The following is a 16,798-nucleotide window of genomic DNA, read 5'->3' on the forward strand; positions in this document are numbered from 1 at the left end:
AAATATTCATGCGGGTTTAGTCGACATGTGAGTAAGCGCTAAAGTCATCAAGACCTCAAATGATTAATGTTTGTATAAAGTGTGATTTATTTAGACATGGATAGACAAGCCACATCATGCAGTTATAAGTACAGTCTGTTACAGATAGCACCTTATTAGAAGTTAAGTAATTCATTCATGCATAGTGTGCACTTTTATAAGAATTTGTATGTAAATAGACTGGAGAAGTGGCATCATTTCAGGTGGTGGTCAGATTGTCTAAATCAGGAATTCTCAGTTTCTTATCAGCCAACATAGAGAATATATCAGGGATCCCCTCATGTATTTCCTATGGAATAATTTGACTTGATAAGCTTACCTTTTACACTTCTGTAGTTTTGGTTTTGTAAAAGAAAAACATATTAGACGAATCTATTAAACATATTTGCAGATTTCAAGAGGTATAGATGTATTAGATTAGAATGTAATCTATGAACCATTATAGAATTAAAACTATAAATTTAGGTTCATACTTGTATTCTGGGTTTCTACCAGGACATGTTTTACATGCTTCAATTTCAAAACACACATTATTTTTCTCATACTGTCTGTCTGAATATCCCTGTTTTCACTCTCTGTCTGAAACGCTCTGTTGTAGCGCCTGTCTCTTTAAGCCCCCCTCCTGAGGAAGCCCAGTCTACTCTGATTGGCTTGCATGAAATATATAGCACACTTTTGCAAAGTTACAGTACTTCTCAAGCTGTGGTTACACATACATACAAACTGAGTGGATTGCCACAGTGTTCACAGTGGGTTGATAGTCGCTGAATTAATTATGAAATAACTTGACTCGTTAAAATTTAGGATTTATTTTACCTCGAAGTAGGGCACCACACCAAAATAAGACAGGATGTTTATTAAACTTTGGTGAAGGTTTAATACATGTTAGCAACTTAAAGTAATTTATTGTTTAAATTTTATCAGTCTCGTCTCGAACGCGTTTGTTCGTACCACAGCCTTATCAGGGACCATCAATTTTTGCACAGAAGGGAAGACTCTCACTACGACGTAAAGTTATAAACATTTATTGGACTACCTAGCAAGGAGAATACATAATAGTGCAACACTGAATAGATGAGTGAAAGAGGGTTAAATGTGGATATAAAAAAGTTTAAGACCAGAGTGATTCAGACCTACGGGGCTGGTTTATAATATTTCTGGCGGACTTAAACTGGCTCTAATTAGCCTGTCAACAGAACTCGGATCAGAACCTAATTACCATCAACGTTTTTAACCAGGAGTTGTAGTAAAAGGCCACCTTACTTTGCCGTCGATATTACAGTCGCCCTGCCGTCTTACAGTACCGATGCAGGTTCCGTAGGTCCGAGTCCCGGTGTGTGGCGGACCTGAGTTTTGGATTGGGTCAGCTGCGTAGTTGTTTCAGTGGGGCTTGTCTGCTCCCGTCCCGGCTTGGACTCAGCTCTTCAGGTGGCTGCAGCTCTGCATGTGGCTTTTCTCTGGCTGTTGTTTGTGGGTTGACAAAAAAAGGTTCTGACCGGTTCTGTTGCCTGGAGTCGCGAGTTCGATGCAATTTGCCGGCCGGACAAAAAGGCAAAGACAGCACGAGGGGTTTTACTATACTTAAAAACGTAGCGTAGAAAACTTATAAAGTTGCGTGATAAAAATAGATTAAAACGAAAATATTTTAACAAGAAAACAAAATATAAAGTAACGTCTCTTGCAAGCTTTTGGATAACAAAGTTGAAGAAAAGAAACAAAAGAAAACAAAACGCAGGAATTGCAGAAGAGGGGGAGAAGAGAGAAGAGTGCAGGAGGTGAAGATGAAGTAAGGATGAAGTGAAGGCAAGAGGGGGAGACACCTCTGTGTCGACTCTTTATCTCCCCGGAGGAGTGAGAAGGGGGGTTTTGGCCTAACCCAACCCTCTGGTTCAGAGCGAATTAACTGCTTTATATTCCAGAATTCTAACAGGGAAGATTAAACTATCTCTGGTTGATTTTCTGTTATTAATCTTTCTGATTTCCAATTTAACCAAAGTCTGTAGGCATGCAGTTTTAACAGATAACCCTACTGAGTGAAGGGAAGTATTATTAAAACACAGAATATTTCAGGAATTAGACAGAGACTTTGCACTTCTGAAACCACATAAACATAATCACAACAAAATACAAATAATGCATACAGTGTTACACATTCGCAAGAATGTCTTTGAGCAGCCAGTTGCGATGAAAACATCGAACTTGAACTGTTTTTCAAACAAAAAGTCCTGTTTCTTGTCTTTATCACTCTGTCTCCAGAACAGAGACCGACCCTTCAGTTCAAATTGCGGTCAGATTTGACGTTGATTTAGGATAAAAGGTCCTCTGTTCTGAAGTTCTGGGTTTTAATTACCCTAGGAGGGTTTGAGGTTGTAAAACACACCTTATCTCACATTGAAACAAGTATAAAAACGTCTTATCTCCCACTCCCTTCCTGTGACACTGAGCAGAAAAACAGACACAAAGGACTCACAAAAGAGCACTTCCTATCGGGTTCCTACAATCTCACCTTGAATATTTCCTCTGCTGGAGTGTCATTGAACATGATCACAAATATTGCTTTACCTGTCAAATAATGTCTTAATTCAGCAAGACTTTTTTTTGTATCATAATTAGTATCATAAATTACTAGATTCTGATCTTTGTGTCTTTCTCCCTCTCTCTTTATCTCCATATGCAGTTTCGATGTGGACAATGGCACGTCATCAGGTCGCAGCCCCCTGGACCCCATGGCCAGCCCGGGCTCAGGCCTCATCCTGCAGGCCAATTTTGTCCACAGCCAACGGAGAGAGTCGTTCCTCTACCGCTCCGACAGTGACTACGACCTCTCACCGAAATCTATGTCCCGAAACTCCTCCATTGCCAGTGACATGTGAGTGCATGATGTCTTTTGCTTCCACCTAAACATTCATAAGATGCACCCAAATGCTCCCTATTGTGCTGAATGTGGAATGCCTCTCTGAATCCGTGTCACAGCTATAGTAGATGTTTATTAGACCAGGTCTTAAGGCTGCCACACAGTTGCTGGCCCTGGTGGGAAGTGTGCATGATCAACAGCTGATTGTGTGGTGTCACATCTATTCTTAGCCTTGTCCAGGAGCATAAACAAAGTGGTCAGTCACAAAGTTTCCACAAGCACAGTTTATGTGACTCTGATATGTTGCAAAATGCAGATTATGTCTGTATAAGAATAAATTGAAGGATATGTATGCTGCATTTAATCTGTTTATGGTTCTGCTTTTGTTCGATCATTTGTCTTTTAAAGTACTAACACCCCATTGCACTGTAGTAGAACACACTCCAGACATGATGATAAAACATACAAAGCTGCTGACATGTTCCGTGTCAGTATATATTGATAGCACATTCCTCATTCCCTACACAGTGGTGGCTATCTAGTTACATGTACTATACACTTAGTGCTACAGGAAATAAAAAATATTGACTGAAAATATAGCATTCTGATCCAGCCTGAAGAAAGACAAATAGACAAAAGGATGAAAAATATTGTCCTGCAGTAACCTTAGACTTCCTCCTTACCGCAGCGTTTTGCTTGGAGTATTATCAAGTGACCCTTCGTTGACCTACGCCCACTATCCAGTTACCATGTTAAAAACCTCATTCTTTTATATCTTTTTTTCCCGCTTGTTTTCACAAGTAAGGGATAGCTAGCAGGAGTGAAAATGCCTTAATAGTTTTCTTTATGAAATTATTAATACAGCTAGTAATTAACAAAAAGACAGAATGTCCAGAAATTTCTCAAAGGACATTCTTCACAAGAAAACATCAAAACATAGCAAGGATAGCCTGTGTGTGTCCCTAAAAGTCCAAAGTAAATGTTGAAAAGATTAGAGAGAGCACATTGCCTGTCATCTTTACGTTGAATATTATTTGTCTTGTGATAGCGGCGTATGACAAGCCTGTGTCTTTTTTGACTTTCATGCCAGGCATGTTGGCTCACGTGCCAGTGGGTCTGTGCATGACTTGGCTGCACTCTTTTATAATGGAACAGTAAGAGGAGAGCTCTGACACTCAACACACTCCTGTCACCTGAACAAATGTTGACAGTGTCCACAGTCATAACGTAGTTCGAGGTCAGCAGGATTCTCAGTTTACTGTTTTCGATTCCTTTTGCTGGAATTCAATGCGTGATGCTCTCCACGTCTTTAATATTGCCCACTGAGGTTTTCTAGAGTAAGGTTGTTATTACCTACTCGAGGAGCCATGTTTACAAGGCAAAGTCAGAAACGTGCTCAGCTCACATTTTCCTGGATAAGTAAACAAAAAAGTAAAAAGTAAAAAAATACAAAGTAATGAGTATGATATGGTTAATAGCGGAGAAGAAGAGGAATGGATAGAGAGGTAAAGGACATGGAGAAAGGTTACCTGTGTGAGCAACACGACTGTACAGCAAGTGAAAAAGACAGCTTGCAGGTTTTAAAGTGTCCTTGCTGTGAGAATATCTTGCTGGAAATGGCCTTCACTAATACAACTACCTTATGTGTACAGAGACATGTCCACCAATTCATCCCTTATTGAAACCTCAAACTCTTTAAACTACTGCATGGTGATGTAGAGCCTCAGCTGGATGTAATGAGTAAACATGTCACTGTGATTGAGTGCATCAGAAATGCCGAAACTAATCTAATGTGATGACCTCCCTCCCCCTCCCCCCCTTGACCTTAGTTTTCAGTGCATGAAGACACACTCCTCTGTTTTTGTATGCCAATATATTGTAGATCTGCAACTCACATTAAAGCCTCTGTTTTTCTGTCTTTCAGCCATGGTGACGATATGATTGTAACGCCATTTGCACAGGTGAGCGCTTGTGCCCACTTTTATTATTATTTTTGCATTGTCTTCCTATATTACATTGTAATGAACTGATGTATGGTTTAATGATATACTATCATGTTCCCTTTAGGTTCTTGCCAGCTTGAGAACTGTACGAAACAACTTTGGTGCATTAACTAATCTACAGCAAGACAGGGCATCCAATAAGTAAGTTGCCAGCTTTACTAGCAGAAATGAAATCTGTCATAGTGGGAGGAGAAGTGTATAACAGAAAACAATGGTCAACATGCCAGCATATCACAATATTCGATGACAGTCACTTCATGATGAATGCTGCATTCCAGTCAAGTAGGCCGGTTGAAATTTCCAACCTCTGACTTAAAAGCCTTCCAGTTGCACGACACTAAATGTAAATGTAAAAAACACGGCTGATTGCATTCTCAGCAGGGCAGCCTCTTTGCAAATATAAACAAAACATGGAAGGAAAAATGACGCTTGAGGTAACAGTTGCTATCATACACTTTAACCTGTTACCCTGCTTTAATTCTTGGACACATATCTAAATATCCATGTATATTATTTTAATCAAATACAGCCAAATATAATTAATGTTCTCTTTTAGTTGACTGTTTACAATTTGAGCTTCCATGGGTGCTGCAATTGTTTTGTGTAGTCGGACAACGCCTTCTTCATAAAGCCGGTGTTGATGGATTTAGGAACTCTGACTCTGTGTGGCGTTTCATTTTACTTTTTTTAGTAGGAGGTCAGAAGTTTTTGAGTTTCGAGTTGTCTGGAAGGCAGCATAGGATGTTCACTGAAATAAGTGGCAGTGACTTGAAGTCATTCAAATGCTGCACCTACTGTACATGCACTGTGTCCAATGCTCAATCACAGATTGGCTTTGCTCGCCCTCTGCAGTTCTTAATGAGTACTACAACAACATCAGCAATAGTCTGTAAAAGTACCCTCTACATATGCATGTGAGTGAAGGGAAATGGTTCCTTTTTACCAGTCAGAGTCATGTATAGAGTTGTAAGTAAAATGTTTTGAAATAAACTACAGGTCATACTGTTTTTTGAAAGGAAATGTCTCAGTGTGTGTTTGTTTCCCCCATGACAGGAGGTCACCCATGTGTAACCAACCACCCATTACCAAGACCACCTTCACAGGTACGTGTACAACAAGAGCAGCACGATTGCTTGTGTCTTCGATGTGTGTTTGTGTATGTGTGATTAGATGTGTGCACTGGAAATCATGGTGTATATTTTGCCATAGAAAAAGTAAACATACTTACTAATGTTAGAAAAAGTCACTGTAGAAATCACTGTATTTAGCATTTATAACCAGTATATAAATGGTAAAAAAGGTTCATAACAAACGATTATGTAGATTTAGGCAGATGTATTGTCAACAGCTATAACTTATGTCATCATAGGAGAGTTATAATTGTTGGCAAAAACCGTTCGTTAATACACACTTAGAAAATGACATGGTGGAGTTGTGATGATGGGGCTGGCAAATACAGATATGTTTTGTAGGGAGCCAGAGAACAGGTACATAATAACCAACATGGTCAGAATACAAATATGGATGACATATCTTGCAGGTAATTGGTTCACTGGAGCAGAAATGGACTGTATAACTGGTAAATCAAGAAAAAATATTTCCCTGTGCAAAGATGTTTTTCTATAAAGGTTGGATGAGGTGTGGTCTTTTGTAGATATCATTTGTTTGTATACAAATCTTCAATCAATTTCTAAAAAGCTAATAACAGTTACAGTACCTAACAAATGTTCAGTCTTTGCTTTTTTTGTACTTTGCAAGTTGACACATCACATTCATCCTATTCATATGGACCATTACAGAGACGAGACAAAGAAAGTGTTGAGTTTCGAGGCTACCATGTTTTAGGATTTCTTCTATTACCATAGGCTTATCGTTACTTCAATAATGAACTGTCAGGCCATATACTACATATAGTAATACCTGACTTGAATAGTCTGATATGATATAAACTTAAACTGTGATTTAAACTATAAACCTATAAACTATTGTGAGAAGTACATGGTACAGACAGCCTTAGATGGCTAGAATAAACTTGTCCTTGACAGTCACTTTTCTTTTTAGCAGTATCAATGGCTGTAACCTAACTGGTGTTTGCTGGAGAGACCATATAACCTCCACCATTAATAAATATCCCCCCTGTGTTTTGCTTAGTAAAATTATCTCTTGGGTGTGTGCACAGACACCCACTGAATCACACAAACACACACACACATGTATGCGTATTGTAAAAGTGGGATAAAACATCTACTTTATTACTACTGTAATTATCACAACGTGCTTTCTGTTTCCACATTTGAGGGAGTTCTACCTCGACATTCCTCCCAAGTAATCTCATTCCTGATACCTGCTTATATATGAGGAACTGGTAGCATTATACTATATTTAGAACACAATCATACTGGTGCACAGCCATTACAAGGCCCTGTCATAAACTGGGGACAGCTGTGAGTCATGAGCCTGATTGTTTAAGAGTATTGACTGCTTGTAATGCAAAGGTTTGCTGAGGTGGCGTCTAAGTCATCTTGCAGATAAAGACAATAGAATAAGAATAATTAATATTTACTCAGTAAACCAGTCAGAGATAGCATACTAGTGAATTAAAGAAGGACTTATTTGCTCTTTCTCTACTTTCCTATCTATGCTCACCCCACTGCCATCCTCTCCTGGTGTCATGTTTCTATCATCAGTCATTGATTTACTCTTCAGATATAGAAGATTTTTTAGAATCATCTAAGATTTTTTTGTTTTTTACCGTCAGTTATGTGACCTTTTTAATTTGTGGATGAGAATAAATTCTGGTTAAAGAGATCATTCAGCATGAGATTAGCAGAGCAAACAGGGTAACAAACCATGCCCAAAGGTTTCAAATAATATACAGTATGTGGATACTATTATTTAACATTTAGCATCATATACGCTCAATCCAAAATGGTTTGTATAAAATTTATTCTAATATGAATGAGGCCACTACTCTAAATAACTCTACCTTTATGTCAGGAGGACTTAAAGAGATGGAGGGTTCTATCTATATCCATCAAATCCCCACAACATGATGGACATCAGCAGTTTTTGTAAGCTCCATATGGAGGGACAAAAGAACTTCATTCAATGGGAACATTATTATTTTTTGTAAAGAAATATATCACGTGGTACAGTTAATTCTGCTGGAATCCATAGTATGGTATCAGTTTATTTTGTAATTGACACATGATACTAACTTAAAGTGTAACTAAAGCTGCTGAACATCCAAGTATCTATGCTAATGCATGATAAAATTACAACAAATGTGAATAATATAAACAATTCATCACATTAGTTGTATTTAGTAGTAGTTCAGCCTCTCTTCTTGTCTCCTTGTCTCTGCATATTTTACTCCTCCTTCCCCTGCTTCCTCCTCTTCTCTCATCTTCTCCTTCTCACAGTCCGACTTCACTGTCGAGTGGTTCCGGTACATAGTTTAGCTGCAGCCCTGCGTCTGTGCAGCAGAGTGGCCTCTCCGAGCGCCGGTGTCTGATGTCGCACTAAGCATGAGAAGAATGTCATTGACGTCAGTGCAGTTGCTGTCAGAAAGAGTAGCACCCCAGCCACTGACACCACACCAGGGAGGGAGACCGAGAGAGAAAGGGAGTCTGAGGAAATGAAAGAAGAGAGAGACAGAAAGGAGACAAAAGAGGGAGGAGGAAGGATGTTCAGAGATCAGCGGAGGAACGAAGAATGTGGTAGAGGAAGGGGGACTAATGGAAGGAGGGAGGGAGAGATTTGTCAAAGACAATGAAGCAGGAGAGGGGGAATATTGTTGAGAATAGGAGGTGGCAATAGAGATGGCCAGTGCTTTTGCTTAGACACTAAATTGCATAAATATGCATTGAAAGAAAAAAATGGTGTGCATGTTTCTCAACATAGTTTGTAATAAAATACTATAATCCATCACTTCATCAATCCAAATTGTGCTAGCTCTTCTGAGCCAAAAGAAACTATGCATGCAACCCCAAAGCTGTGTACTTTCCATAATTTATCAGATAGTCATTCACCCATATTCATCTATTCATCCATAACAGTTAAACTTTTCAGAACAGTATAATCGGAAACACATTATGTTTTTCCTCATAATCTGTCCACTGCACCTTAGATTATTATATGTTTACATTTACGCTACACTTAGTCTGCTTTTTATACATTTTATTTTTTAGGTATCTTGTATATTGTATTTCTATATTACTGTTTTGATGTATCTGTGTGTAATGCTGCTGTTACACTGCAATTTCCCAGCTTGGGATCAATAATTAAATCTATGTGAAAAGCAGCATTTTTATCATTTAAGCCTAAACAAAGACAGCAGAGAATTCCAAAGACTTTAATGGGGGCTAAATGCTAACTGAATTACAGCTGAAGTGACCCTCTCCCAGATCACAGATCACATAGCATTAAAAGCCTGTGCTTTCCCAAATAAGTCAAGGCATCAATATTAATTGGCTTCTGACAAGGTGACATTTTCTTTTAACATCTGCTTACTAAGAGAGAGGCATGTCTTTAATTTCAAATAAAAAGAAACAAAAAAAAAACTTTGATGCAGGTTTTGTGACGCTACAATTTTATCATCAGCAGCAGCCTATTTGTTTACCTGTCTGTCTGTTTTAGTGTATTTGTATGCTGAACACATATGAGCATGTGAGCACACAGTATAGTGAGCTCCCATCTCTGGCTCCACTCCTCTATTACTCCAGTCCATATTCTGTCACTCTCCCTTCCCCATCCACAGTGCAGTCCTCTCAGGCTTTAGGTACAGCTTTGGGAGAGCAGCACGTTTGGCTACCAGGGACGCCGAAGCAACAGAAGCCCACCCCCTATACACACAACATCTATAGAAAATACTCTCCAGCACACAAACGACACCGGATTATAACCTTTGCTTCCCGGATACCATGGAGATTTTCATTGGCCGAGAGGCTAAGGAGACAAAACCATGATGTGTTATGGTTAGCATTTCGTCTGGTGTGTGTGTGTGTGTGTGTATGAGCGTGAGTGTATGCATGTGTGTCTGTTTGTGTGTGTGTTAGAGATGTCTTTGTATTTGTTAACTATGTCAGGATGCTGTGAACAATCTGGTGTTTGTTCCTTGCTGGACATTGACATGGATCTTGACTGTTTCTGAGTCTCTCACTGGATCCTCTTACACCGTCCCCGTCTTCCCTCCATCCCTCCTTTGGCAGAGATGGGCCTGCTAAGCAGACTTCTGTTCATCCTGCTACATGACTGGAATTACATCTTTCTTATGAATGATAGTGTAAACCTTACACACCTAGATCACCAACTGTGAGATGTGTGCTGTGTATGGGAGATAGTGAATGAGATTTCTGAGACATTGCTGTTGCTCTTTTTTGCTCTGTGGGTTACCTCTGTAGTCTCTACTGTGATTTTCTTACTGCTAACATTTATTTGGACACCCAGAAGTGACTCAGGGTGGCTGTTTACCATCCATCACCTGCAACTTTACTCCTTGGGATTGTATCTGACTTATCTGATGTATCTTATAAAGAAGAATCCAGGATTTGAACTGTAGGACTGCACCGGAGGTTTTCTTTTTCTCCAAAGGAATCAGTGAGCTTTGCTACAGCTGACCTGTGACCGCTCATCTGTGGGTTACGATAAAGGACTACTCCCAGGCTCGCACAGCTGGCTTACCTGTCCAGTATGAAGAGTCACCCATATGTCTACTCGGGGTATCCCAGCTTAGCTGTATGTGGGGTGGGAGACCCCGGGCCTGGATCATCCACTAGCCCTCTGAAGCGGGCTCTTACTGACCCCTTGCCCTCCTGTCTTGCCCCTGCAGAGGAGGCCTACCAGAAACTGGCCACTGAGACCCTGGAGGAGCTGGACTGGTGTCTGGACCAGCTGGAGACGCTGCAGACAAGACACTCTGTCAGCGAAATGGCCTCCAATAAGGTAAGAATAACAAAAAAGTTTACATCTACTTTTTAAGTTAAATTCTCAAGGCCAACATGATAGCTGTTGGATTTATTCATATAGCTTTTTTCAGACTTGACTTTCCCAATTGTATGAATGCATTTCCTGTAATTTTATTGAAACGTGTTCAGGAGCTGCTACTCAGGATTCAGTGTGGTGTTTTTTGTGGGTAATGAAAACACAACGTATGTGTATATCATGATGCGTAATACTGATCTTTAGCCAAGGTTACACTACTGTATACTGTATATCCTATAGCCAGTGTTTTTAGGTTATAGAACTTATTTGTAGTTGTCATTAATATCTGACACTTAAATTGGCTGCAAACAGCACTGACCGCACAGGTTAAATTCAGATAAGGGAGGTCCTCTGTCAAGCGAGAGTGCTCATGCCCTACAGCTGTGTGTCTGTACATGAATGAATAAATTTAAAATTACAAAGATTCTCCCGATGCACTATTTACTGTGTGGTCATTCAGCAGCAGTGACATTGTTTTACTGCTCAATGACAGGCCGAGCTGATGTGTAGGACAACTTAATGAAAATTATCAGGAGAAGATAGATCCAGTACATGGAAGGTTGTTGATTTGATTATTTTAACAGGTTTAATAAAGTATTAATTAGATATTACCTCCTATGTGTGTTACTTGCACCTTTGCCATCAAGCCATAGCAGTGAGGCTGATGAGCTCACTCTAAAATCATTAACAGGTTGTATATGTTGTGTACTTTCATGCCTTTTTCACCACCCAGCCATCAAAGCTCACGTTTGTCTTACAGTATATTGGCTATGTGTGTAACATCATCATGCAGGCAGGGAGTTGTGCTGTGAGAATGCTCAGTCGCATTCAGTGTGTGTATATATATGGAGGGAGGCTGCTCTGCCGTTCTGAATGCTGATCAGCTCTGGGCTCTGGTGATGTCACACACTGTGATGTCATATGGGGGGGTAGAGGAGAGGAAGGAGGACGGACAGACAAAGGAATCACACAAACGCACACACTCACCGCTGATGTTACATGTATGACCGGGACATCGACCCCATATAAAAGTGAAAAGATTGAAAGAAAGAAAAAACCTCTATCATGCGCTGCCTCACCAGGACAGCTATCTCTGGTTGTCATGGCAACAGCCACAGGCCCAACCAGCCTGCTATCTTACTTCAGCAAACACACACACACACACACACACACACATACCACATGTAATACAGTCACTACGTCTCCCATACCCTGCATTTATTTTGTGTCTGTATCATGCAGACTTACCAACACTCAAAATAAGCCTTAATTCATCAATGAAGGTAAGTCCGATAAAAAAGAAACAATAAATTGGAATTCCCTTGAGATAAAATTGAATTAAATTACAGCTAGCCCTGCACCTAATTTCCTGTAAATGTGATTTCCAGTGACATTCCTGTGAAAATCACCATCCGTACTAGTGCTTCAGCAGTGTCCTTTAGCAGTCACATTGTTAAGCTGCTGTTGTGTTTGCTCTATGGCAGCAGTGCAGCTCCTTCTACTTCAGACATCCCCCAGTAATGACCCTAATCCGATTCTGACATAACCTAAGGAAATAACTGCATGTCACCTCTGAATATCGAAATCCTCAGAGTTACTCTATTAAGCCCAGGGGCTGCTATAACAGTAGGTCAAACAAGGTGACATACCTGTTTGCCTTGAATGATTTCACAACAGGGAGAAGGCATGTTCAGTGTTATTATTGTTGTCCCAGCATTCACGCAGCATCTGAAATACATACTCTACAAACAGTGCTTCAATTCACTATACTACACTTCTGTGTAATACACTATTACATAGAAATGTAGTACAATTCATTTTCTCTAACATAATATTTGAGAAGATCACATCTTTGTGAGTCAGGCATTGCACTCGTGGTTTATCTGGAGGATCTGAATTAGCATGCTCCTGTGGTTACATGTCCACCCTTTGAATCTAGAATCAGCAACTGGTCTGGCCTCTTGCTTTGATGCAATAGCTGAGCAGGAATCTTGATCATTTTTGATGGAAATTGTCACTTAATTCATTTTACTTCACCCTTCCTTTAAGGTTTGCACTGCTCTCTCTGCAAGTGTAGCGAGGGGGGTCAGAGGGTGCATAACTGACGCAAATGTGTTTGTGAAGCATGGTCCTCTTTTACTACATAAGACACAGTGCAAAAATACTGAAATTTTGAAACAGACTCTCGATATTAGCATCCCCTGTTGCACATGGCTTGATCCTCTTCTGTGGCAAACACACATACTGCACAATCTGACTAAAACTTGAAAGCTGGAGATGAGAGAGTCCCCCTGCTGTTGGTTCAAATGATATGGACCTCACAACACAGAGCCTTCTGTGCCACAACACTTTCCAAAATTAATTGAAGGTGCAGATTACGTTTGTATTCTGTTTCATTTGGTCAGCTACTTAAGGACATACTCATGATCTTGAGACACCATTTATATTTGGCAGTCCAGTGTCTGATGTGTGTTGTATCCACTGGTGAGTCATCTAGGAAATCCATCATTAGTAGTTATTCACTTACTTTTCTTTGACTTTTTCGGGTACGCAAGACTTCTCATGTCTCAATCTGCTTTTGCAAGCTGTTTTGCTGGCTATACACAATGTTGTAATATAAACACAGCCCGCCCTTGTGGAGAATGGGGGCAATCTGCTTCTTTATGATAAATAGAGATATAAGCAGTCCATGATCAGTATTGATAATTGATGTACACCCATACAAATACGTGTGGAGTTTCCTCCCCTTAGCGCATGCAGAGTGAGGGCCCCCTGTACCTTGGTGTTTAAAGAGTGAGCAGACAACTAGGCCCCCTGGTGCTTAATGTAGCAAGAAACTGTAGTTGTGCAAGCCATTGGAAATAATCTGAGTGCAGTTTTGTCTGAAAGGGCCTTTGAACGGAGTAGAAAATGAGCTACAGGGTCTCAGTTCATTGTAACTTAATCAATAGAAGCAGACCTTGTCAGACAGCTAAATTTTGCCAAGCTGGTGGATAATTTTGCAAGGAGACATCAATATAGGAAAACGAGGGGCCTCCTAAAGACATGTGCTATAGGGCCTCACGTAATCATGATCAGGCCCTGATTGTCAGTTTGATCCATTTATCATTCTGTTGTAATTATGTTTTTTTGTTCATACATTGCACAGATGTCTTACCCCATCCCATAACCATTTAGATTCCTACATGGACAGCAGACTTACTTCTCACAGTCAGTGGAACATTCATTGAAAACACTAGTGTTTCTGCCCTCCTGTATTCTGTAGAGAGGGGGCGTCTGCCACTAGAATAAATGTCGAATGTGAGAATAGAAACAAATGCAACAGAGATCTGGAGGTGTCGTGGGCTATATACAGCAGGGAGTGGATATTTTTGGTCACTCCGCCAAAGAACAAATTACACACAAGTCACAGCTGAGCTTGGTGTGACACTTTCCAATTTCTACCCAATAGTTTGTGTTCACACCTCTTGGCTCAGCTATCAATATGTGTGTTTGTTTGTATGCATAGGACTCGGGCGCGTGCGCGTGCGTGTGTGTGTGTGTTTGTGTGGTGTGGGTGGTGGGCTTGTGCTGGCCTGCTTGGCTGGGAGTCAATCAATGCTGCTGGATCTCAGTAAACCAGTTGTCTCATCTGTTCCAGCATAGCTGTAAATTACTCCCAGTACCAGGCTGGCTGTAGAGGTGGGGTGTAAAGTAGGCAGAGACGGTTTGGTCCCTTTTCAATCCATGTAGCTACTGGACCATCACATGTGCACATATGAACTCACACACACACCAAGAGAAAGAAAGAAGGAACCTCCTCTTCTCAATCACAGGTTCATAGACTGTAGATTCATGATTAAAGATTAAACTATGTTTTTTCATGTGGAATCAAAAGCTGCCTTTGAAATTATAAATCCATTTTCAGTCAACTTTTATAGCTGTACTTAATTCTGTATGATATATTGTCATGCTTCACCATCATTATTACAGTATCTATAATCAATATTTTTATAACAACATATCCAAGGACAACAAGAAAATAATGTGACAATGTAAAAGGATCATAATGATCACTCATAATGATGAAGCTAAAGAGAATTATCAACCGATTCCACATCTTGGCTTTATAGAAAGTGTATGTATTTATTTATTTAAAGTTTATTTGTTTATTTGACCAAAAAGACCACAAAGAAACGTACAAAAATAAACATAAATTTCAAAACTTGAAATCTAATACATTATACAGAGATATAGCTTATAGCTATGTTACATCCCCAGTCCTTGGGCATAATTCATTATGTATAAAATTGTTGTTTAGCTGTCCGCAACTTTACTGTTTGGGTTCATTTGCACTGTTCTCATATCATTGGTATTGGCTGAAGCAGTCTTTTGTCATTATTATTATTATTTTGTATTTTTAAAGACTAGATTTTTGGTCATCTGACTTCTTATTTTGTAGTCCTTGTTTCTTATTTGTGTAGATTGTTTAATGTAAGGTCTGACTTATAATCTTTTTTATTCTCTTGCAAATCATATAAAGTACAAGAGCATTCAAATGGGAGATTTTTAAGAGCTATTGAATTAGTGACAATAGAATGCATGCAAGAGACATGAGATATGTTTATTAAGTATTTGTATTTATACATAATGTATTTTATATAATTTGTTCTGTCACTGATGGGAAAATTAAATTAAAACTTCATTTGATAAGGGTTTGATCCTTGTTTCCAACTCAAGCAACATCCTCTTGAGCGCAGTGCCACACACAGCAGCCTGTGTGGACACAGTGCTTTCACTTTCTGTCCTACTGAGCCCACTTCAGAAAACTGTGACGCTCGTTCTTTTTTGCAAGATTAATTGGTTTTCATATTATACATCAGTGATGTTACTGTGACTCATCTCCCATGAATACTGGTGAAAGCTGACCTCAGTTTTTCAGCATTGTGTCATGTTGGATGAGGTCACCTGTGCACGTAAGGCAAACTGTATACTGAACAAATAAACACAAAAACACAAAGAAAATAACACATGTATGTCATACACACAAATAAACATGTTCTGTATGTACGCACACATGCATGAACACATGCACGCACACACACATTACCACATCCCGTTGCACTGCAGGAATGGAAGAAAAGGGAAGGGGTAAATTTTCCACTGACTCCAATCTCAGCCAATCACACAGCAGGTGACCTCAAGTCTGTTCCAATCTAAGCCAATCAGAGGTGATGATGAGCTCACACTTCTTCCATATCTGGGCCCTGATTTGCTGCTGTTGTGTGACACAGTGAGAGAAGCAGCCTGTGCTCTTCACATGGGAGCTTGTGTCATATACACAGAGGCAGACAGGCAGCCAGCCCAGTTTGGGAGCAGTTGACAGATTTTCTTTCTTTGCTGTCCTGGTGCTTTGGCATCTACCGAGCATCCGCACCATCATCAATTATTCACAACCTCAGCAGCGTGTCTCTGCATCCGATAGTGTGTCTGTGTGTGTGTGTGTGTGTGTTTTGTGTGTGTGTGTGTGAACGTCATGTGTATCACAGTGTGTGGGGTCACGATATGCTCTCATCGCATCTTTGGGAAGCCACATTCCTGCCACTCCTCTTTCAGAATCTGCTTGTCCTGTCTGCTTCCTGAAACATGGGCTCCTTTCTGTGGATATTTGCAGGACAGGAACATAATGCTTCAATTATGGTCTTTGAACTGAGTTCTGAAGGCTCTTCAGATTGAAGTCTTTTACAGACTGTTTTTGTTTTGCTAGCTTTCTAGCACTTTCATCATCCGAACTGTCTTTTGGCCTGAAAAGCTGTACCTTTGTGGTTCTGGATCTATTTTGTTGATTTGTCAAAATGCCTGAAGCAAATTACCTCCTTTCTGTGTCCTGGGGATATATAAAGGTAAGATGTGGATTAGTCTATTTTAATTTTTATTATTA

At 39.9% G+C, this 16,798-nt stretch overlaps 1 protein-coding gene across 3 annotated transcripts in view; it reads left to right on the forward strand.

Moving 5' to 3' along the window:
• The window catches only part of pde4d (phosphodiesterase 4D, cAMP-specific), a gene marked incomplete at its 5' end in the record, with an annotated part of 150,354 nt that overhangs the window by 122,791 nt on the left and 10,765 nt on the right, over nucleotides 1-16,798 (forward strand). For all 3 annotated transcript variants that reach the window (XM_083912283.1, XM_083912285.1, XM_083912284.1), the window contains 5 exons: nucleotides 2,717-2,908; nucleotides 4,818-4,854; nucleotides 4,961-5,037; nucleotides 5,950-5,999; nucleotides 10,727-10,839. In XM_083912283.1, coding sequence (XP_083768409.1) covers nucleotides 2,717-2,908; nucleotides 4,818-4,854; nucleotides 4,961-5,037; nucleotides 5,950-5,999; nucleotides 10,727-10,839 — 469 coding nt within the window. The remainder of the gene's footprint in view (nucleotides 1-2,716; nucleotides 2,909-4,817; nucleotides 4,855-4,960; nucleotides 5,038-5,949; nucleotides 6,000-10,726; nucleotides 10,840-16,798) is intronic.

This window comes from Echiichthys vipera (genome assembly GCF_963691815.1).
Source record: "Echiichthys vipera genome assembly, chromosome: 4".
Taxonomy (NCBI): domain Eukaryota; kingdom Metazoa; phylum Chordata; class Actinopteri; order Perciformes; family Trachinidae; genus Echiichthys; species Echiichthys vipera.